Below are 23,387 nucleotides of genomic sequence, written 5' to 3' on the forward strand. Positions count from 1 at the left end.
CTGAAGAAGGATTAAATAATTTATTACATATCAATGTGATGAAATATTATTGTGCCATCAGAAATTAATAGCTGTGTTTCAAAGAAACCAGAGACTTCCATTTCCCATCAGCTGCTTTGCTTGATTGGGACTCCATGAACATTAAGGCTCAGGATAAGTACATCACCTGAAATCTCATTATCATGGAGACTGATTCGGCTTTGATAACCAATACCTCCTCAATAACCTCAGTTCCCTCTCTCCTTTGATTGAAAGGCTTGAAGGTAAAGCAATTAACTCCTCCTAAATATACCTTTTAACAAAGGCTCTGAATTTCCCCTCTAACTTAATTTCCTATTGGCTGATCTTCAACTGTCAAAAATCATGCCCCTTCTACCTAACATTCTTGGTACCCTATGGCATGCCTTCGCTTACTTTCTTCCACTTTTCAGCTATTTTTCTCTATTAGATTTCATTAACCTTGAGAACAGGGACTAGCTTTATTATTTCTATGTCTAGTGCTCAGCATGGCGCTTGGCATCTAGTAAGTTCTTAATAAAATTTATTGATTATTTAAAAATAATATTTATTTCCCTTCAATTACATAAATCTATTAACTTCTATGAAGTGGGGCAGAATAAAGTAGAACCAAAGGAACAAATTATACAATAACAATATTATAATGATAATTTTGAAAAATTTAAGGACTTTAATCATGCAATCAACCAGAATTTCAGAGAACCTATAATAACAAATGCTACTCTGACAGAGGGGATGAACTAAATATGCAAAATAAAACATACTTTTGAAGCATGACCAGGGTAGAAATTTGTTTTGCTTGACGATGCATACTTGTTACAAGAGTTTTTCTTTTTTGCTTTAATTGTGAGGGTGGTAGAAAGGAAAGAAAACAAATGCCTGTTAATTGAAAAAAAATAAAATTTAATTTTAAAAAGAAGTGTTTGAAATGAGAAATTGGAAACAACTAATGTAAACATATGTTCTCAGAACTTGGCATTGAAATGTAAGAAAACTATAGGATGATAGCTTGAAAGGATAGCAGGGTCCAGTGAAGGCTTTTTTGTTTGTTTCTTTAAGAGGAAGGTCTGGGCATATTTGCAAGCAACAGGGAAGAAGTCAGTGAGACAAAGAGAATTTGAAGAATGGAATTGATGAGAAAGGAATTGATCAAAAGGAAAAACAAAATAATAGGAAAGGGCAAGGTAGTCGAAGGGGATAATGGATTGAGTAAGTGGGAAGCAGTAGAGTGTTTTGAGAAGGTGATTAGGATAATGTCCAGATTTATATTCAGTAAAATATAGAGATTCTCTTTCAGTCACCCTCCCCCCCACCCCTTTCCCTTCTACTTTCACCAATAATGTGCCAAACCTGAAGAACCATGAATATCCTTTGATGATGGCATCAGGAAATGGAGCTGGATAGCTAGAAGATTGGGTGGATGGATTCCAGACTTCTGCTCAGTCCTTTGGAAATTCTGGGGCCATGGAAAGTAAAGCACAACCAGAGAATCTCTATGTAAGAAGGGAATTTAGAGGCTGTCTAATATAACTTATACTGGAACAAAAATTCCTTATGCAACATCTCCATCATTCAATTTATACTATCAGACTTCTAGCACTATCAAGCCTTTTATCATTGCAGGTAACAGGATATTAAACTTTTGGACAGCTCTGATTGTTAATAAATTTTTCCTCACATTGAATAGAAGTAATTTCCTTCTAACTTCCAGTTAACTATAGCCACTAATTCTACATTGAACAAGTCTTATCTGTCTTTCACATAGAAGCCGTTCAGGTATGAAGACAGCTATCATGCCCACATGCTTAAATGAGTTCTGAAGGGTTTAGTTACCCCCTACCACTAGCTCCAGGGTTCCTTTCTAATGCATATGCACACAAGGTCCTCTCCAGACTTAAGTGATGAGCAAGAGAAAACTGCTCAGAAGGACAATTTAGGGGGAATTGAAGGAAGGGCAGGGGGTGGAGCAACATGCTATTTCCTTTTAAATGAAGGGTGTAATTTCTTAAAATAAGCTTCTAGACTAGGGCTTTCCAGAGCAGAGGAAGCTGCACATTCATGGAATCTATTCAATACAATCGGTGGGAGACCTCTGAGGAATTTGAGATGGCTGACACTAAGCGCCAATGGCGTCCCTGGGAAGCTGGTGAGCTGAAAGGCTGGGTACACGATTCCTTGCTGAACAAACCTGTTATATCTTAGAGAATTGGTTGTTTTGTTAGAGTCTCAGTTCTAGAAAGGTAGCTGTATTCCCACCCTTTACTTTATCTTCTATATGACCTCTTTTCTCTTTTCCTTTCTGTTATCTTCTTCCTCCATTTTGCTCTTTCCTTGACATACCCAAGATCTCTCCTATTTCCATTAAACCCTATCTCTTTTCGCCCTCCATTTTCTTTTATTTTTGCCTAATCCCTCAATAGTCTTTCCCAACTCCATATCCTTATACTTCTCATCTTTCTCCTTATTACATATCTTTTTTCTCTCCAACTTTCTACCAACTTTTCCCTCCTCTCCAATCTCCTATACTTTTCAATTCCCTCAAACCCCCTCTAACCTTTGCTCTTTTCAAACGTGTGCAATGGTATGACAAGGTCATGTGATTCAGAGGAACTGGGTTCAGCTCTGTCAGTTATTATATAGCTGATAGTCTCTTGACCTATCTGAATTATTGGTTATTGATTTCTAAAATAAAGGGCCAGTCCAGAAATAAAGATTATTTCTAAAGTCTTTTCCAGCTTTAGCTATAAATGTTGCTATGATCCTTTCCTATTAAGTTTTTTAAATTTCATTTTTAGGACCCCAAATTCAAGGGTTCCCAAAAAAGTATATAAGTGTACAGTGAGCCTAATCTCTGCTCTCTGCCCACATATGGGATGGGGATAGAAGGGGAATTTCCCTCTCTTGTTCCTTCCCTGATGTTGATATCTCCTCCAGGATGGTGGGCAAAGCAGCTTCCTGGAGGCCGACCTGCCTTTCCCCTTTATCTGTTATTTTCTGTGACTTCTTTTCTGTGGATAATTCTCCTTAGTATGCTGTTGTCCAAAGGTGAGAACAGGGGGAAGGATGGTTGAGACCCAGGAGTCTAGACCCTCTTGAGCAGCATGGCTATTAGGGTCATGACCACTGGAGTTATGGTACAGGGAGGGTGATAAGGAGTAAATGGAAGCCTAAAGGCAATTGAGATGGGGTACCAGAACTATGAAAACTGATGATGAAGGGAAGGAGATAAGGGAAGGAGATAAAATAAGGGTGGAAAGGTGGGAGAAGAAGGAACTAAAAAGAAGAAAAAGAGAAATATTTACCTTGTTTCTCCAAGTTATGGAATTATCGAGAGAGATAGAGAACCTGGATGAGCAACTGGAGAGAATACAAGTCAATGGTGAGTGAATCCTCAGTTTTTTGGATCAGGAATTTATATGCTTAGGTTTTTTTGTCCATGTCTTTTCACTTGGTCTACAATTGAAGTTGAAGGGGGAGATGGAAGGTGAATAGAATAGGATGTGGGATAGTGATGAGATAGGGGTAATATTGAAAAGAAATGGGTGAAGGAATGGGGTGGTGAGATAGATAGTTGAATGAAATTGCTTTGGGGATGAGATGGGAGATAGAATTGGGATTGAAATGGTGTTAAAATTAAGGGTGTAAAAAATTAAAGGAAGGCAGATATCTAATGAGAGAAAATATAATAATAATCAGTACTCTCCACAATCACTGATTACCCAATGAATAGACTGCAAAAGAAAGAAAAAGCAAGAGACTCTGACTCTAGAATCAGAGAATGTGTGTTCTAATCCTACCTCTAATATTACATATGTGACCCTGAACAAAACAATTAATTTCCCTAGGCCCCATTTTATTCATCTTTTAAAAAAAACTTAGGGGGAAATTGGAATTTATGGGCCCTTCCAGCTTTTTATCTCTGATCTTGTGATATATACTCTTGAAGCTAGTCATTCTTTGGCATGAGGTAGTTTAAATTGGTTATAGCACAGGGAAAAAGGCAGCACATATAGTTTATTAGTCATTGTACACACAAGGAATTGTGAATATGTAGAAGGAAGGAGTTTTCATGTTGAATCACATTCAGTGTGTGTGAGAGAAGGGATTGCATCTTGATACAAATCTTTGGCATTGATTATGATTGGATCCTCCAGGGATTAGGACCTAGAGCAAAAGTGAAGCAGATTACTGACAGCTTGTGGAGATGTTCAGAGAGAATGCAGGCCCTGTCCCACTCCCAGGGAAGTAAAAGTAGCATTTTAAAGCTTTTGATGCCTAAACCCTGGTAGTAGATATATTTAGTTCAATTCTGAAACCACAGAAGAGCTATAGACCCAGAGCCTGGATGGTGTGTATGTCTGTGTGTGTGTGTGTGCATGAAAGAGAGACAGAGAGAGAGAGAAAGAGAGACAGAGACAGAGAGACAGAAAGAGAGAGAGACAGAGAGACAGAGAGACAGAAAGAGAGAGAGAGAGAGAGAGAGAGAGAGAGAGAGAGAGAGAGAGAGAGAGAGAGAAGAAAGACAGATGGAGACAGAAAGACAGAGAGGAGAGAAGATTGAGGAAGAGGAGAAGGAGAAAGAGGAAAAGGAAAAAAGGTAGAAATGAGACAATGGTTGATATTTGTTCAAAAAAAGGATGATAATAAAATAAAGGGTAGGATAAAGGATCAAATGCAGAAGGATATGGGTTGAGGGTGAAATAGTTTGGGAAAAGGTGCAGACAATATGAGGGATGGGATAGAGATAACATGAGATATACTTAAATGTATAAAGAGTAATATGATTACATGGAATGAGATTATGTGATCTCCTTTCTGGACTCAAAATATGAAGTAACCCCTTGTTTCTCTGATGAGGTTGATTCTCTCTTCTCTCCATGCTCTTCCTCTGTGACCAGGGTCAAAGAATTCAGAGAAGCTGGTAGCTCTTCAGGTAGACTTGAACTCCTCGGACAGCAAGCATCAGACTCTAAAAGCAAAAGGTAAGAAAACCAAGACCATAGGAAAGGGTTTCCTCAGCAGGTCCCTCTTGGAGGATTCCAAAGTGGAAGCTTCAATCATAGAACAGGGGAAAGAGTATTGATCTTGGAGGGATAAATCCTGAGTTCTAGTTCCCACTCTGCCACTTATTTTTTGTGTGATCTTAGGCAAGTTATTAATTTCTTTGGGCTACAGTTTCCTCATGGAAAATAAGCACTTTGGAGTAGATGTCCTTTGAGGTCTCTTTCAACTCTATGTTCTAGTCCTAAGATTTTATGATTCTATACTGTGTTCTATAGTTGAACATTGTATGAATGACTGGTCCCAAATAAGGGTGGGGCTAGACAAATTGAGGCTGAAGTAAAAGAAAACAAGTAGATTTACTGAGGGAGGGAGAGAGAGAAATTGTAGATAAGGTGTTATTCATTTAATACTGTCTAAAAGTATAATGGTTAGTTTTTAAGGTATAGTGAGTTTTTTGTTACTGGATGTCTTCAATTAGAGTCTAGACAACTAATTGTTGGAGGTATTATAGAGGGAATTCCTTTTATAGCTGGTACTGGTTGGTCTAGAGCAGGGCTTCTTAAACCTTTTTCATTCACAATCCCTTTTCACCAAAAAAATTTTTGTGACCCCAGGAATATAGCTATATAACATAGATATATCAATTAAACATTTAGTGATAACAATTGCTATCAGTAAATGTTTGATTTGCATAACTATTTCATATACCTATATTATATATCTGTTTTATATATACACCTACACACATTACACACACAAACACACATACATATACACATATGCACAAAACTGCATACCTTATATATGTAAATTTTTCTCAAGAGAAAAGGGCTTACAAGTGGAAAAGGTTTAAGAAGCCTTGTTCTAGAGGACCTCTGAAGTCTCTTTCAACTCTGATAATTTTTTGTGGCTTCTAAGAAGATGCTCACATGAAGGGATATGAAACATTTTTGTTTTCCTTCAGCTGAGACAATGGCTGAGACGCTGAGAAACCTGCAAGAGAGTCAAGCCAGCCTGAGTACTACCCGTATGTTCATATCTCAAGATCTGGTGTAGATCCTCAAACCTGTGATACCCACAATTCAATTTCTTCCCACTCTCTTATTTCCCACCTGCACATGACCTTTTCTATAGGCTGTCTCAGACTCCTACTCCTGTCAACCTGACTCTTACCCTTCTCAATTTGCCCTTTCCAACCTCTTTCTTACCATTGATCTTCATAATTTCTTTTAGATAGATGTTAATCCCTCTCAATGAACTAGTCCTGACAATGATCCTGGAATGACCTTGACCCCACTAATTTATTTCCCTCAAATGACTATAACCCTATATCATAGTTTAATTTTGGTCCATGTCCCTCTGGGTTCATAGTCTTACCTCTGTCCCTCCATTTCACTAAGAACTGACTCCCATGTACTAATCCTGACCATAGACCTTGTGCTGATCATATCCCACGTGCATTTATAGTGTCTCAGGAACTAGCTGAGGCAAGAGAAGATCGAGAGAACATTCGAAGTGAGATGTTTCGTGGACTGGAGGCTGTGAGGAGTGAAAATGGTAAGATGGAAATGAGGATTATGGTTCTAAGAAGTTGAGAGAGGTCCTCCTATGGATTGGGGTGGCAAGAGACATGAGAGATGATTGACCGACTGTATTCTTTCCTAAGTACTGACTCTGGAAGTTTTCGAGGGGGAAACTAGATATCACTTTGGATTTTGTTATGTAAGGAATTTATGTTTAATTAGGGGTTGTATTGTATGTCCTCTAAGTTCCCCTTTCAAAGACTGATACTGAAAACCTTCAAATGGAGGCTAAAAGCCCATTTAGAGAATATATATATATATATTTTTATCAATAGTATTTTTATTTTCCAAATACATGTAAAGATAGTTTTCAACGTTCATTTTTGTAAGTCTTTGTGTTCCAGATTTTTCTCCCTCCTTCCCTTACTTCCACCCCAAGACAGCAAGCAAGTTTATAGATGTTAAATATGTTTGATCCTTTTAAACATATTTCTATATTTGTCATGTTGTGAAAGAAAAAAAATCAGACAGAAAGGGAAAAATGAAAAAGAAAGCAAACAAACAAAAAGGTGAAAATATTATGTTTAGATCTACATTCAGTTAGAGAATATATTTTAGATAGAATTAAGACAATGATTATACCAGATGTTTTCTAAGGGCCTTCCAAGTTCCAAGGTAACAGAATGTTAAAATTTCCTATTAATGAAATAATACATTGATTATTTGCCTGTGGGGTGGGCCCTTCATAAGACTACAACTTCATGTACTCAAAAGTTTTTTTTTTCCATCACTAAAATTTCTTCTCTTTCCTTTCTTTTCTTCCTCCTCCATCTCAGATAGTCAGTCCATATAGCAAATAATATTTTTATTGTTATTTGTTTTTTGCAAGGCAATTGGGGTTAAGTAACTTGCCCAGGATCACACAGCTGGGAAGTATTAAGTGTCTGAGGTCAGAATTGAGCTCAGGTTCTCCTGACTGAAGGGCTGGGTCTCTATCCATTGTATCATCTAGCTGCTCCACAAATAATATTTTTTAAAAAGAAAAATAGTTAACACCATTAGATGATTCTATGGAGTTGGACAGTTAGTACTTGGTTCTTTTTGCTATCTCTCTTTTCTGGGGAGAATTGAGGTTGAATATTTCCCCAATCTTGTCTATGTTTTCATTGGTAGGTTAGTTCAGAGAAGATGTTTCAAACACATATTTCAAGAGCCAAAATAATTCCAAGTGACACCCAAAACAGACTAAAATATAGTTGGGGAGTATTTAATTAAAAATAGAATAGAACATAGATAATGTTAACAAGTGCTTTAAAATCAATGTGGCCCACAGGGATCCTTAGTGGTTTATGGGACTCATCTCTATTTTGGAGAGTGATTTTCTTTTGGCTATTGTCTCCTCCCAATCCTCTTTCTCTCCATAGATTTAACTATCTATACCATATTATAATAATTAACTTACATTTCATCTGGGGATCAACATAATGGCCTTCAGGTCTGAGTTGTAGCTTTTGCCTTTTTTTATATTTCCCATGTTTATTTCTATTCCTGGATAATAGTAAGCAGTTAATAGATGTCCACTGACTGATTGACTCATTACTGGCAGTTTTCAAGTAACAATCCCTTTTTGGGGTGCCATAAAGGGGAATCCTGCCATGTATTGGAGGCTGGATGAAATGATCTTTGAAGTTCCTTGTAGACTAGGAAATTGAAGAATTTTCTTATCCCATGATCCTGCAACCCAGGTCTCCCTGCCCTCAAATCAGCAACTCCATCCCAGTCCTGACTTTTGCTGTTACTAATCCTGTTGGAATATAAGTTTCTCAAGAGCAAGAATTGTCTTTTGCTATCCTTTGTATCCTCATCACTTAGCACAGTCCCTGGAAGATAATAGGTGCCTAATAATTTTATTGCTGACTGACACAGTAGATATTTAATAAATGCTTACAGACTAGCTGACTGATCCTTTGTTTATAGGTGAAGTGAGAGTAATGGAAAGGGAAGTTGTTTCTTCCTATGAATAACTCAAAGATGCTCTCAATTTTCCTTCCTTTCCTTCTCTCCTTGCCAGGATCCTTCTGTCAACCATGCCCTAGTCCCTGGAAGGCCTTCCAAGGTTCCTGTTATTTCTTCTCCAAGATCAAGCTCACTTGGTCTAAGGCCAGGGATGACTGTATCCAGAAGAAAGCTCACCTAGTGATCATCAATAACCGTGATGAGCAGGTAAGGTCATTGGATGTACACATCACTCACTTCTTGAGGAGAATGGATCTCCTCAATACTCATCACTCATTTCCTGGGGTGAATAGTTCTCATATAAATCTGTTCTATCAATACATATCTGTTCCCCAAACCTGTTCTTCCTTCATGTCCCATCTCAATTCAATTCTGAAAATTTTGATTAAGTACTAAAAGGTTTTTGCAAGAGAGGCAAAATAGAAACAAAAAATAGACACCATATGGATGGTGGAGCACAAAGCACAAAGTCTTAGAGTACAAAGAGCTGAGTTTGAATCTTTGCTCTGCAACATACAAGGTGTATTACTTTAGACAAATGACAACCTATCTCAATCTCAGTTTCTTAATTTTCAAATAGTGTGCACTGCTCAGGGATATTATGAGGAAAGTGTTTTGTAAACTTTAAATGTAGAAAAGTGGGCTTAGAATTTATATATAACAAAATTATTAAATATTTTTATAAACCTATTTCTCTCTACATACACACAAATATATAAACATACATATATGTCATCAGGGAATGCTAATAAAATTTCAAACAAACTGTACAATCCTGGTTTTTAAGGAGCATACATTTAAAATATATGGGATCCTGATATAGTCAAATATAAGGGAGAGTTTAATTAGTTCAGAGGGGAGGCCCAGGCAAAATTCCATGAGAAGATGGAGAAAGGGGTGCTCACTTTCTGCTGGGGAGGAGGGTCTCAAGGGCTTAAGGAAGGTTTCATGACTTAGAGATCTGAGATGGGCCTGAAGGAAGGCAAAGGGTCCCAACAAATGAATAGGAGAGTCAATGTAAGAGCATAATGGGTTTGAGGGAGACAGCAAAATAGAAGACAACTAGTTAGTTATCCAGTTTGGCTGGAATACCAAATAATGTAAAATAAGACTGGAAAGATAGATTGAAGCCAAATTGTCAAGGACTTTGAATGTTAGGCTAAAGACTTTGCATTTTATCTTAGAGATAATAGGTTTTTCAATAGAGTCATACACATAATATTAGAGAAATTCATCTTTAAAAGTATTCTAAAATTGATTTTGAAATTGATAAAACACCAACAAACACAATTATTTTCTTTTCTTTTCTTTTTTATTTAATAGCCTTTTATTTACAGGATATATGCATGGGTAACTTTACAGCATTAACAATTGCCAAACCTCTTGTTCCAATTTTTCACCTCTTACCCCCCCACCCCCTCCCCTAGATGGCAGGATGACCAGTAGATGTTAAATATATTAAAATATAAATTAGATACACAATAAGTATATATGACCAAAACGTTATTTTGCTGTACAAAAAGAATCAGACTCTGAAATATTGTACAATTAGCTTGAAACACAAATATTTTCATATAAAAGAATAGAAAAATAAGATTATATATGAAACTACAAAGTTCCATCATATATACCCCTTATTTTACAAAGTACTTATTGATTGAGCACATTAGTTCCATAGGTGTGTTCTACTTGTTTATATTTCCCTCTGAACCTCCTTTTGTCCTCCTTTGTACATTAAGAAAATTTTTTAAATTCTTTATTAACATTTTTATTTCCTTCCTCCCCTCCTCCCTTTTTCCCTTCCTCCTCTTCTCTCTCTCTCTCCCTCTCTCCCTCTTTCTTTCTTTCTTTCTTTCTTTCTTTCTTTCTTTCTTTCTTTCTTTCTCTCTCTCTTTCTTTCTTTCTTTCTTTCTCTCTCTCTTTCTCTCTCTTTCTTTCTTTCTTTCTCTCTTTCTTTCTTTCTTTCTTTCTTTCTTTCTTTCTTTCTTTCTTTCTTTCCTTCTTTCTTTCTTTCTTTCCTATTTCCATCCTCCTTTTATTTCAACACTATGATTTCCTCTCCAATCTGGAAGAAGGTGGACACACAAGGTAGCATACTCAAACAACACATGTCCGTACATTGGCTATGTCCAAAATATATGTCTTACTCTGCACCTATAATCCCTCACCTCTCTTTTAGAAAGCTGGTGACATGCTTCATCATATTCTCTATGAAGATATGGTTGGTATTATATTGATCAGCATCCTTAGGTCTTTCAAAATTGTTTTTTTTTTTTATGCAGTTAGAGTCATTGTTTAAACTGTGAAGTTGTCCTATGAAAGGATGAAAGTGGTATTGCTATGACACTGAATATGTAAAATAATTTAGGTAGACTTGTCCTTTTTATATATTGATATGAGCTCAACTCTTTCCAATTGCTGAGGTCTGTCTTCATGTAAGGAGTTGTTTTGTAGTTGTATTTATATAATCTCTCTCTGTCTCTTTGTTTCTCTGTCCCTGTGTGTGTGTGTGTGTCTTATTAGGTAGACTCTCAAATAAACTTTTTTTTTATAAACTTTGTAAATAATTTTAGTATAATTTCTTTTCCTAACTCTTCCAGCTAAATTTGGTTGGTAATACACAGAAAGAATTAGGATTTGTGTAGGTTTATTTAATACTCTACAACTTTGTTGAAGTAATTAATTGTTTGAATTAATTTTAGGTGACTCTTTAAGAGTTTTCTAGATAAAGTATTATATTGCATAATTATTTTTTGTTTCTAGGAAAATATCCTTGACAAATATTTGAAGGATTCATTGAGAAAGGGAGAAACTAGAATCTAGAATTTATATAATATCTCTCCATCTCCCTTAAGGGTAACTGGAAAAACTTGCTGGGGAGGGATTATAACATACTTGGTTCTCAGGCAAGGAAGTGGAGTGTATCAAGATCGCATATGTTTAGATTTAAGGAGTGAGAAAAGGTAAAGAAACTACTGGATGCAATGGCGGCCCATTCTCTGACTATCACAAGTCACAAGGACCTATCCTTCTAAATATTATGCAATTAGTCTCTCTTATTTACATGTAACTCTCTTGCCAAAGATTTCTTCCTCACACAAAGGATCTGAGGACTCTTACTAAATGGTTCCAGCCAAGCAGGATCTGGGAATTCCCCTTCCCTATTCTAATCCCCCAAAATAACCATAAATTCTTTTCACAAGGATTCAGGAATGCAAAATTCATAATATGAATTGTTTTTATTTCTAAATTGATGGATATAGAAAAGAACCATATTTAAGACCATAGAGGGACAAGAACCTCACAGTGACAAGCTGCAACCCAGAGTTTTACCTAATCTCTGAGATTTAACAATTTTGGCCTAGGAAGAGCTATAACAAGCTAGTGAAGAAAAGTTTGCTCCTCCCTTTCAGTGCTTTCCTTCACAGTCCAACGTCTTTTTTCCTAATAGCCTTTTCCAGGCATAACTGATGGATGTTTGCCAACATTTCTGTCTTTCATAGATGTGAAATTATGGCATCTGCTTAAAAGTCCTGATCACTATAGTGTCTCTGTAGCTATACCTCCTAAAGATCACATCTTTTGATCACTGGTCTAGAAGGAATCTTTACCTCAGCTGAATGTTTACAATTCATAAGAATACAAAGGCCTTTAGAACATAAGATGTTAGAGCTGGCATGAACGTTAGAACAACGTTAGATCTAGAATGTGAGGACTGGCAGGGCTCTTAAAACACAGAATGTCAGGGCTAGGAGAGTTCTTAGAACACAGGTCAGAGAACTTTTGTTTGTTTTTGGTTTGTTGTTGTTCTTTATAAAAAAAAAACTTTTTTTTTATCGTTTTTCATAGTGAAGAGGGAACCCCCAAACTGAAAATCCTTAAAGGAGAAAACCTCTTTCAATTCTGCCTCAGTGAGGGATCTCCCTCCCAAGCACAAACAGTTTCATCTTTCTTATCTGGATGGGGTTGGCTCAGTCCCAAAACTCATTGAATTCAATTCAAATTCTATCCCTAGCTGAAACCCAGTGAGAAACCAACCTGGGACTCCACCCACTGGCCCCTTTCAGCTTGTAGCCAAAACCCCCCCATTATAAAAGAGCCAAACTAAAACCTTTTCTTTGCAGAGGTTCAAAATATGCCATTCATACCAAACTTGGCACCCCAAGGAGCTTCTGCCCACTGGAATACTGTTTCCAGTGCCATCCTCTCTTTATTCTCACCTATTTCCTTAACTAGACTTTAATCTTACTTCCAATCCCCATAATAAACCTGTTTTATAAATCTAGGTTTTCGGGTCTATAAATTCCTTTACAGAGAACTGCTTGCACCGCTAGAAGGGAATCCACAGAACTCCCTATCCTTGTGCAGCCATAGACCTTATTTAACTCCCTGACCACAAAAAACTCTGATTTCATTTGGGTATCCCAAATCTAAACCTCATCAATAGATTTCCAAAAAATCTTTTATTTATTTATTTTTTTTTTGCATTTTTCATAGGTTCTCAAAAAAAATCCTTATGGAAGCTATGAGAATAAGTCTCTATTTTCAGTTTCATCGTGGATTATGAGTCACTACCACTTGCCTTCTCTCTTCTAAGCGCCTGAATAATGTTCTCCTCTTCTCCATTTTCCACATCTATCCAGTGAGTGATAGAAATCAAAGAAATCTGTTTCTCTGTGTGTGTCTCTCCCCTTCCCTTTCTATCCTCTCCTTCCCTTTCCATTTCTCTCCCTCTTTTTCTGTTTCTCTTCCTCTCTTATTCCCTCTTTTCTTCCTCCTCCTTTTACACCCACACATACACTCACTCTATGGCTCTTATCTTTCCATCTTCCATATTTCTTTAGGCCATCTGGCCCAGATTATTCAATTGCATTCATGGAGATGGAGATTTTATTGTTCCTCATACATTTATAATAAAGTAACATGCACCAACAAATCTTAACAAGTCTTCATATTTCTTTAACAGTTGTTGGTTACACAAATCTTTTCATCAATTTTCATCATTCTTATTTGTGAGCATGCTTTAGTCAATATCATCATCATCATATAAAGCTTTGCTTAAACTTTGGGTTTAAACTTAAACTGTGAATCACAACCCCATATGGGGTCTTGCAATTGAATGTGGGGTTGTGAAAACTTTGGCCACAGTAAAAGGTTTCTGAGTGCAAGAACCAAAAATTCATTCAAAATCAAATATGCAGAGAATCTTGCTCGCCCAGATTATACAGGGGACTTCACTGCAGCCTTGGCTCTGAACATACAACACCTGGACTTTGCATTGCCAATGCACACACACTGCCAGGAACACAGTTGAGATGAGTTGTTTGAAAATTTCTCAGGCAAAAAGGAGTCACAAGTGGAAAAATTTAAGAAGCTCTGATATAGAGGAGGGAACTGAGGCTCAACAGGATTTAAAAGCCATATATATACACATAGATCATTGAATGATTGGATCTGGACTGAAACTTAGGTCTTTGATTCTTCAAGGATTCAGGGTTTCATCTCTTAATTGTTCTCTCTTCTCTATATACTTTTTCATGTAAATTCATATAAATTTCATATAAATCTTTAAGATTAAAAATCAGTTTTTTCCCCAGGCCCCTATATATTGTGCCAAACTGGCATCTAATACCAGTTTCTGTTAGTTTAACATGAGCTGAATGAATTTCACCTGTCTCTCCCTATCTAGAACTTCCTGACTCCTACTGAGAGGCTGGGATTCTGGATTGGCCTCAGAAAAGTCAAAGAAGGGATACATAAGTGGATTGATGGTACCAGTCTTGGATACACGTGAGTCTCAACCCAGGATATAGGCATCTGGGAACCTGACCTATCCTTAAAAGTGTTTGTCTAGGAAGGGGACCTCAGGTCTGTAGGGGCCTCCCCAATTCACTTGACCATTCAACTGATATTAAGTTCTCACTAGATTTGGGGCTTTACATTGAATGCAGAAAAGGATCCAGAGATGGGTAAGAAATGTTTCGTGTCCTTTAGGAGCAGTCTAGGTTACATAATGTGTGCTTTTGTATGTTCATATATGCATGCTCATATATGCATATGTATAAAATTAGATACCATTTCAATACAATTATACAATGCACATGTTCAGTGGCAATAAAATGAAAGCTTCTTCTGCACTGAGAGACACAGTGTACAGTATTAAGAAGACATGTATTCTGCTGTGATCAAACTATATCTGGACATCTATGGTTGACTCTTGGGTATTTAAGAGATGAACAGAATCTAGAGTCCATTCAGAGAAGGGAAATGAAGACAATGAGATGCCTTGCCATCTTCCCATGGGAGTTTTGATTGAATGAACTGGAGATGTCTCCAAACAAAAGAAGACTCAGGCAGGACACAATAGCTTTCTCCCACCTATTGATACCTCATAATGTGGAAGAGAAACCTCAGAAGACATAACCAAGAGTAATGGGAAGAAGTTTTATAAGAGGAAATGTGGACTTGTTGCAATGAGAAAAACAAAACAAAACAACACTTTTCTAACAATTTAAATTCTCCTAAAGTAAAGTGACCTATTTTGGGATGAGGTTAGTTTAAATCCTCACTGGAGGGCTTAAAATTTGTTTGAGGCATGCTGTTGAAGGGATTTCTGTCCTAATATAACTGCACTACATGCCCTCTGAGGAGGTTCTTTCCAACTTATGAGTAAATAATTCTTACCCTATAAAGGATATAGATAATACAATTCAAACCTGAGGGAGAGATGACTAAGGGCTGAAAGAGATTAAGAAGACTTCCAAGAAGTCGCCTTTTTTTCTTCCCTGGCATTCCTAAGTAGCTTAGATGTTACAACTACAATCTGTTGGGTCAGTCTAGAATTGAGTTGACTCTAGTTTCTTCTAGACCAACCAGAGAAGTTGATATGTAGAACCCCAATTGAGTGATGAGAATTTAATCTGGTATCCCTGCCTTAGGACTGACTATAGCTCCTGTGTGTATGTATGTGTGCTTGTCTTCTCCCAGCAACTGGAATGAAGGGGAACCTAATGACAGCCAGGGGAGGGAGAACTGTGTCATGATGTTGCATCATGGCAAATGGAACGACTTTACATGTGAGGTATCCTCTGATAATTGGATCTGTGAGAAGAGGCAGACCTGTTGAGCTTCAGCAGTGGAAGAGACCAGGAGGTGGTTCGCTGGCTGAGCTCCCTCCCTCCACAACTCAGTCTTCATGGAACATATGATGTCCAGATGTGAGCCCTCAATAGACATTACCTTCTCAGACTTGTACCCTCTGGACCATGGATCCCTACAATTATGCAGGGTTATGGGGTCAACAGGTATATTTTGGGAGACCAATAAAGTATTTTCGTCCTTTGTTAGAAGCTTTTCTCCTACTGTACTGACTGGCCCTTACATTCTGCTGAGTTGAAGGATTGTCTGCGGAAGAGAAAACATCTCCTTCTAGTGGCTGATTCCCTTTTTCTTTCCAAGGCAACCCCAGCTGGACCTTTCGCTGATTCTGGGTTTTCCAATGTTGGCCTAGACTCAAGGAAACTAAGAAACAGCCCCTTAATTCCTACCTTCACTATTGTGCTTCCCTATACTCCCTTAGGTCAAGCTACTTAATTTAGCAATGGAGAGACACAATCAATCAACTAATTAGCACCATTCATCAACTATGTCCCCTATTCTATGCCAAGTATTATGTTAGGTCCTTGGGATACAAAGACAAAAAAATTAGAACAATTTCTGCTCTCAAGGAGCTTACATTCACTGGGGACAGTGTGGACAATACATTTTGAGAAGTATAGACAAAAATAACAAAGTAGCTAAGAAACATAAGACCCTAAAATAAGAGCTAAAAAGGACCTCAGAGTTCATTGAGTCCAATTACCTCATTTTCAAATGGAGAAGGCCCAGAGTAGCTACGGAACTCACACTAAGTCACAAAGTAAGCATCAGATACTCCATTTGAAAATAGATCTTTTAACTCCAGAGCCATTTTTATTTCTGTTATATTGGAAGGGGGTAGGATAAATAAAAGTTTTATGTAGGAGATGTTATTTGACATGATTCTTGAAAATGAAAGCATTTTATAAGTCAGAGCTGAGGAGTGAGTGCATTCATGAATGATAGCCAGTGTAATAAAAAGGGAAGATGGAGGGTCATATGTAAGGAACAATCACAATCTGTTGGGCCAATCTAGAATTGAGTTGAGTCTAGTTTCATCTAGATCAACCAGAGAAGTTGATATGTAGAATATGTAGAAACAACTATAGAATGGATGAAGAGGATGACATATGATGAAACGTGAAAAAGTGCTTGAAGTCTATGAAGGACTTTAACAGCCAGATAGAGGAGCTGGTATTTTATTCTAGAAGCAAAAGGAAGAAGATTTGAGGAGACAAGTTACATAGTCTTATCTGTATTTGTAAAAAGTCATTTGGCAATTGTGTGGGGTATGGGTTAGCATGGAAAGAGACTTGAGGTAGGAAGATCAATTTCAATAGTCCAGACATACAGTGGCAATAGCCTGAAAACAAGTGGTGGTTGAGTAAATAGAGAGAATGTACAGAAAGAGTGATGGCAACTGATTGGATATGTGAAAAGAGAGAAAGTAAGAAATAAGAAATGCTGCTCAGTGTATGAACCCTGGATACTAGAGGAATGGCAGTGTCTTTAACAGAAACAAGGAAGTTTAGGAGAGAGGGAGGCTGAAAGGAAAAATAATAAGTCCTGTTTTTGACTTGGTGAATTTAACGTTTGTGGATAATATCCAGCTGGACACAGATTCATAGAGCATTTGAGCTAGGAGAGATCTTAGAACATAGAATGACAGATTTCAGACCTATGATCATTGAAATGACCAGTCATGGCAACAGAGGATAGCTGATGAAGACAGCCTCTTATCTTTTGCTAAGAAGTGATAGACTAGAGGTGATAAGTGAGGCATATATTTTCAGATATGGCTAGTAGAGTGTCTTATTTTTTGGAAGGAAAAGCTGAGGCGGTAAAAAGAGATGCAAAAAAGAAGGAAAATAGCAATAAAAATTTTAAATACAAAAAGAAAATAAAAGTAAGCTCAGAATTTTGTTACTACTGTGTCAAACTTAGAATAATACAAACATTAAAGAACAAAAACTTGCCATTTAATCTACAGTTTTCTGATTTTTGTTGTTGAGTTCATAATACATTTTTTTTAAGCTGAAAAGAACTGGAATGTCAGAGCTTGAATGAGATGTTAGAACCTTGGAACATGGGACCTAGAATGACAGCCCCAAAGTACCACAGAACATAAAATGTCAGAGTTGGGGAAAAGAATAAACTCATGTAAGTAGTGCTCCATTGACAAATCTCAGAACTCAGTTAAATCAAATGCAGTCATAAGAACCTCACAATAGTCACTCTTTAGTTAACACTTCTTCCTCTAGGTTTCCCTTGGGAGCATCAAATTTGCTTTTGTCTAAGTCTTCACACAAATAAATACTCAAGCTATCAATAAAATTAAGGACAAAATTTTTTGTGTATGCAAAAAAGGGCAAGGACTCAAATCCAATTCTATATAGAATTGACACTTCCTCTTCACTTTCTGTTGTGTATCTACTTTCCCTAGAGACTATTTCTGAACCAACTCCTTTTCCTCAGTGTCATTTCTCTCTTTTGTATAATGGATGCATAGTGGGAAGAAGTTCATAATAGAGGCAAGAGGGTGGGTTGGAGATTTACTCATCCTAATCACAAGATCTCAGAATCGGAAGAGTCCTCAAAGATTATAGAAAATAGGAAAATAGATAAATAAGCATATTTAGTCAATCTCCTCCATTTTTAAAATAAATAAAAATGATGACGTTCAGAGAGTAAGTGACTCAGCCACCCAAGGTTACTCAAGTAAATAGATCCTCCAATTCCAAATCTAGTATTTTTACTTTTCTCCCATGGCTATTTCCAATTCAACTAGCACTTCAACAGAATTTCTTCTAATATGAGTTAATATGTTCCTAATTTGGTAGCTAGATGGAATAGTGGGTAGAGTGCTGGGGCTGGTGTCCAGAACACTCAGAGAGATGAGTTCAAATCTAGCCCCATTTACTAACTATATGACCCTGGGGAAATCATTTACCTTTTTGCCTAAGTTCCTCAACTTTAAAATATTGGAGAAGAAAATGGCAAACTACTCCAGTATCTTTGTCAAGAAAATCCCAAATAGGATCATGACGAGTTGGACAGAACTGACCCACATATTCCCAACTGCTAGCTCTGATATTACTTGTCACTAGATGCCTATATGAAAAAAGCTTATTTATAAATTATCAGAGACCCTATAGAAATACTAAAATATTTGCTCTAATGTGACTTTTGAATTACTTGCCTTGATAGATCACCTAGGGAGAAATCTTTGGGTATTCCTTGCAGCTTATGCTTTGTTTAGGCACAGTTATATCTCTGTATCCTGCACCAATTTTCACAGAAGAGTTTAGAAAAGCTAATCGTGACAAGCTTTGAAAATGTGGAAATGGGCATGTAATAGTAAAGCCAGGAGTAGGAGGAACTTGGTAAAGCCTAGCAGGCTCTGCCCATAGAAATGCCCTTCCTGTCTCCCTTCCCCCATATTAAACAATGATTAAAATATAAGAAGACTGCAGTTTTCACATCCCCAAGTTCAAGACCTGACTGCTCAATCAGTTATATGTGGGTAGGAAAAAGAGAAAGAACAACTCAGTTTCTTAGAAAACAATGATGACTCTAACTCATTCCAGAGGACATGACCATCTTAGCGGTTTTCCAGAATTTGTACTCAGTCCACAAAGTACTTCCCTCACAATCAGGAAAAAGTCCTTTGCTAAAAGATTAGGGGATAGTAATGGCCCTAGTGAGAAGCCCTGGCGCTCTTCATTTGTCATTGCAGGGTGGGGGAAGATGGAGAGAGGGTGATTCTACCTAAACTGAAGATTAAGGTAGAGACAGTTCAGAAACTCTTATGACTATCCTCATGCCCCACAACCGTCAGTTCTGGTTCATCCTACATTAATTCCCTGTGGACCTTCCCTTCAGGTCCCCATCTCATATCCCTGCTTCTCCCTCTCCAAGGTAGCTCCCTCTTCATAATTCCCTCCAATCCTTCTCTCTCTCCCCCCCCCCCAATTTATCCCTTTTGCTCATGACTAAGTCTATTTGGGAAGCACAGTGGCCAAGGGAATGAAGGAAGGAGTGAAAGGGTGTATGATAATTAACCTGCTGGGACCAACCTCTCCTTTTGGACACCAGGCAGGAATTAATTCCTTGCCTTCCTCTAGAGAGAATAGAACAGCAACACTGGATCTCTGCCATCTTGGTACAGTCAAATATTTGTGATTTTCCCATTCTTATCCCATCCTCTAGCAACTCTCATAAAATCATAAGATTTGGGCCTGGAGGAACTTTAGGAACCATCTAATCTAGCTCTATGGTTTTACATGTAAAATGATTTGAGTAAAGGGGAGGGGAGTAAAGCAAAAATTTCAAACTCATGGGACCATAACTTCTTAGGATCACAGTTCTAGAGCTAAAAGATACCTCAGGAGCTGTTAATTCCTCTAGATTTATCTAGTTGATTTCTAGTCTTGCTCCTGATTTGCATGCATGAGACAGAAGCATGAAGAAAGCTGAAAGGAATATCCTCACCATAGCTCCATACAGTTCTTTTGCAGTTTTTGTTCAATTGAACTCCCAGCATGCTTTGCACATGACAATAGGGCTGTAAAATAATTGTCTAACTATAACTTAAACACAAGTTTAGATTGAGGGACTCTGGGCTGGAGTCCAGGAGTTCAAGGGATCATTCAACAAGTGGCAATTTTTTGAGCATCTGTCAAGTTCCATACAGCAAGAAGTCTAAACTGACACTAGAAAGAGAAAAACTGTCAAGCTAGTAAGCTAGCCATATTCAAACAGTTTTCAAGAGCTGAAGATTTTTGACTTTTGTGTCACATAGAGGGCCAAAGAAAGGTGCATGAATGAGTAAAGTATGAGCAGACAACAAAGTATAACTAATGAGGAAGAAAGCAAGTCATTATGGCAGAGTTATGGGACAAAAAATAAACCCAAATAGACCAGTTAGGACCAATTAGAAAATAGGGAGAATGCATAGATGGCCAAAGGATTTCATTAGGGCTTTCTCCACTAACGTGGAGAAAAAGAAAGGAATGCCGTTGGAAACATAGAAGACATGAATGAGAGTCACATAGGGCAGCAGGTATGAATGGTTTGTAGGGAACTCCCAAAATGATGAGATCATACTTTTACCCATGGGAGTATTTGGGAATATTAAGATGTACAGGATTTGGTGGGTCTTACTGAAAGTTTTCTGTGGAGCTTTGTCACCATTAAGCCTCTTGATCAACCTTACAGGTTAAAAAAGTTGAAAAAATAGTTGAAAAAATAACAAAGAGGAGAGAGAGAGAGAGAGAGAGAGAGAGAGAGAGAGAGAGAGAGAGATGAGACAGACAGACATGGAGCATCAGAACTGAACCCAACACTTCAGGTATTGTCTGAAGAGCAGTGTACAAAATGTTTATCATTTCCTTTACTCTTGGCATTCTGCCTCTTTTTGTGCAACTCAAAGTTGTGACAGATTTGTTTTTGATTGCTAAGTCATGCTATTGACATATGACTTTGCAACCTCTGAGACCCAATTCTGTTGCCACTCTGAGGGATTTTGAGCAACAGATGTTCATCTCAAAATATAGACTTAAATATACAAGAAGTTAAAGGGCTTCTCTAGTTAGCTGTGTGGGTACAGGTGAATGATTTCAAAGCCCTCAGAAGCCTTTGGGATTGTAGTTAAAAGCTGTTACATATCTCTCCCAAGAAGGAGTTTATATAACAGCTAACACCAGCAGATAGCAGCAGAAATGACAACTGTAGTCTAACAATCTTAGGATATGGGAGTCTGTGCAGGGGAATACTGGAGCAGCATTGGAGGCTGAGAAAGGGACAACTCAGAAACATGAGTCACCCTGACAATACATGTGTTGTATGTTTCTCAATTTAGTGTATGTTTGTGTGTGAGGGGGTGTTTTCACATATACTCACATATATTCTCCAGCATTACATTTTTCCTGGCCATAAATGTTTTTGTCTTGGGGAGGAGATGTTGCTATTTAAATGTCATTTGCTTTGCACTAGTATATTTTCTGACTAGTTGTTAAAGGGAACTCTCTGGTGGGACCTTGACTTCCTTCAAGTCCCAGCTACCTTCAACATGAAGCTTTTCCTTTTCCTTTTAATGCTACTGCCTTCCCTGTGTGATTGTCTTCAATTTCTCCTCAATAGATATCTTGCTTATACATAGTTATTTGCAAGTTGTTTCTCCTATTAAATCATGTGCTTCTTGAAAAAAATATTTGCCTTTTTTTTTTTTTTTTTTTTTTTTTTTTGGCCCTTCTTTGTATCCTTAACACTTAGTACAGTGCCTGGAACATCGTAAGCACTTAAAAACTGTTCATCAACTTGACCTGCTAAGTTGATGGGAGCTTATGAACTGTGGCTTTGATTATACAATGGTCTAAAATATACCTTAAACCTTTCACCTAGGTGCAAGAGGTTGCTGCAGACACATAAGCAAACTGTCCAGAGAATAGTGAGTTTGAATTCACACAGGTAGTAAAGAATAGAAATCATATTCACACGAATATCCCTGATTCCTATCCTTTTAAAAGCAAATTGCAGATTTTGATGATTTAGTGGGTTTGCTGGCTCTTGAATCTTTACCATACTATTCTGTCCAACACAAATCAAAGAGAAACTATCTTAGGTGCTCTGATTGGGGATAAGGAAATCTTATCTAAGAGGCAGGGGGCCTTCCTTAAAAAACTGCATTGAAGGTAGAGCATGGAGAGAAAAGGAAGATTTCTCCCACCTTTAGTAGGAAGAGATTGAAGATGAGAGATGTACAGATATAGATACATAGGAATAAAGACAAAGGTACACAAACAGAGAAAGATAAATGATAGAATTATAGACTTTGAGCTAGAAAAGAAGTTGGAGTTTATCTAATCTAGCCTGTTCATTTTACACATGATGCATTTGAGACCAGGAAGCTGAAGTTATTTGCCCTAAGTCAATTAAGTTTTTTTTTTTTTTTTTTTAAAAGGTGGAACTTGAACTCGGGTTCTTTGTTTCGAAAGTCAATATTCCTTCTACTTCCCAACCCCGCTAATTAGAAAACTTGCTCAGAATCTTGCATGTGTTTCAGAAACTGGAATAAATCAGAATAATAATATAGAAATAGGATGGGGAAGATGTGTTACATAATAGTCTATGGGAAGAAGATTAGTGATGGAGGCTGGTTTCATAGACTTCGAGTTCACTATGTGTCTCAATAGTTGCTAGTGGTCAAAAAAGCTATCACAATCTTATGCTGAATGAAAAGATGCATAATATCAAGAGTGATGGAGGTGATAGGTCTACTGTACTTCTCCCTGATTATCTTGGGTTCAGTTTTGGTGTCTTAATATTGGCAAAGACTAAAACTCTAGAGAGCATCCAGAAGAAAGCATTTAGGATTAAGAAGGGATTGAAAAGCAAATATAAAGGTTTGTTTTGACTAGGAGTAGGCCTATTTAATCCTCTGAAAATAGAAGAAGAGGGGACAAGATGGGGAGGGACATAGACAAAAATTAAGGAGTAGAGGAGATGTGTGAAGAATGCTTTTCCTTCCACAAGAAAAACCCTAGAGAGTTTACTTCTGGGAGGGTAATAATGATATGTAATAGATGGACTTATAGAGACTTTGGATCTTGGGTAGACATTGGCAGCTACCCAGTCTGCTAGCCATGTGGAAGACAGCAGCTTCTTTGACTGTAGTTTTTTTTTTTTTTT

The 23,387-nt window shown here is 37.4% G+C and overlaps 1 protein-coding gene across 3 annotated transcripts; it reads left to right on the plus strand.

Moving 5' to 3' along the window:
- Positions 1–2,024: 2,024 nt before the first annotated feature.
- CLEC4O (C-type lectin domain family 4 member O) lies at positions 2,025–17,697 on the plus strand. Of its 3 annotated transcripts, XM_003763048.3 has the most exons (9): positions 2,026–2,164; positions 2,953–3,063; positions 3,335–3,397; positions 4,917–5,000; positions 5,987–6,049; positions 6,490–6,579; positions 8,617–8,768; positions 14,251–14,351; positions 15,549–17,696. In XM_003763048.3, the coding sequence occupies exons 1-9, from the start codon at positions 2,077–2,079 to the stop codon at positions 15,685–15,687; spliced, it is 891 nt and encodes a 296-aa protein (XP_003763096.2). In that variant the 5' UTR covers positions 2,026–2,076; the 3' UTR covers positions 15,688–17,696. The 3 variants fall into 3 exon arrangements, with proteins under 3 accessions (XP_031803808.1, XP_003763096.2, XP_031803807.1); XM_031947948.1 differs by lacking the exons at positions 14,251–14,351; positions 15,549–17,696 and adding an exon at positions 13,059–13,278 and having other exon boundaries at positions 2,025–2,164; XM_031947947.1 differs by lacking the exon at positions 2,953–3,063 and having other exon boundaries at positions 2,027–2,164; positions 15,549–17,697.
- The last annotated feature ends 5,690 nt before the right edge of the window (positions 17,698–23,387 follow it).

Source organism: Sarcophilus harrisii, chromosome 1 (assembly GCF_902635505.1).
Source record: "Sarcophilus harrisii chromosome 1, mSarHar1.11, whole genome shotgun sequence".
In the NCBI taxonomy this organism is placed as follows: Eukaryota; Metazoa; Chordata; class Mammalia; order Dasyuromorphia; family Dasyuridae; genus Sarcophilus; species Sarcophilus harrisii.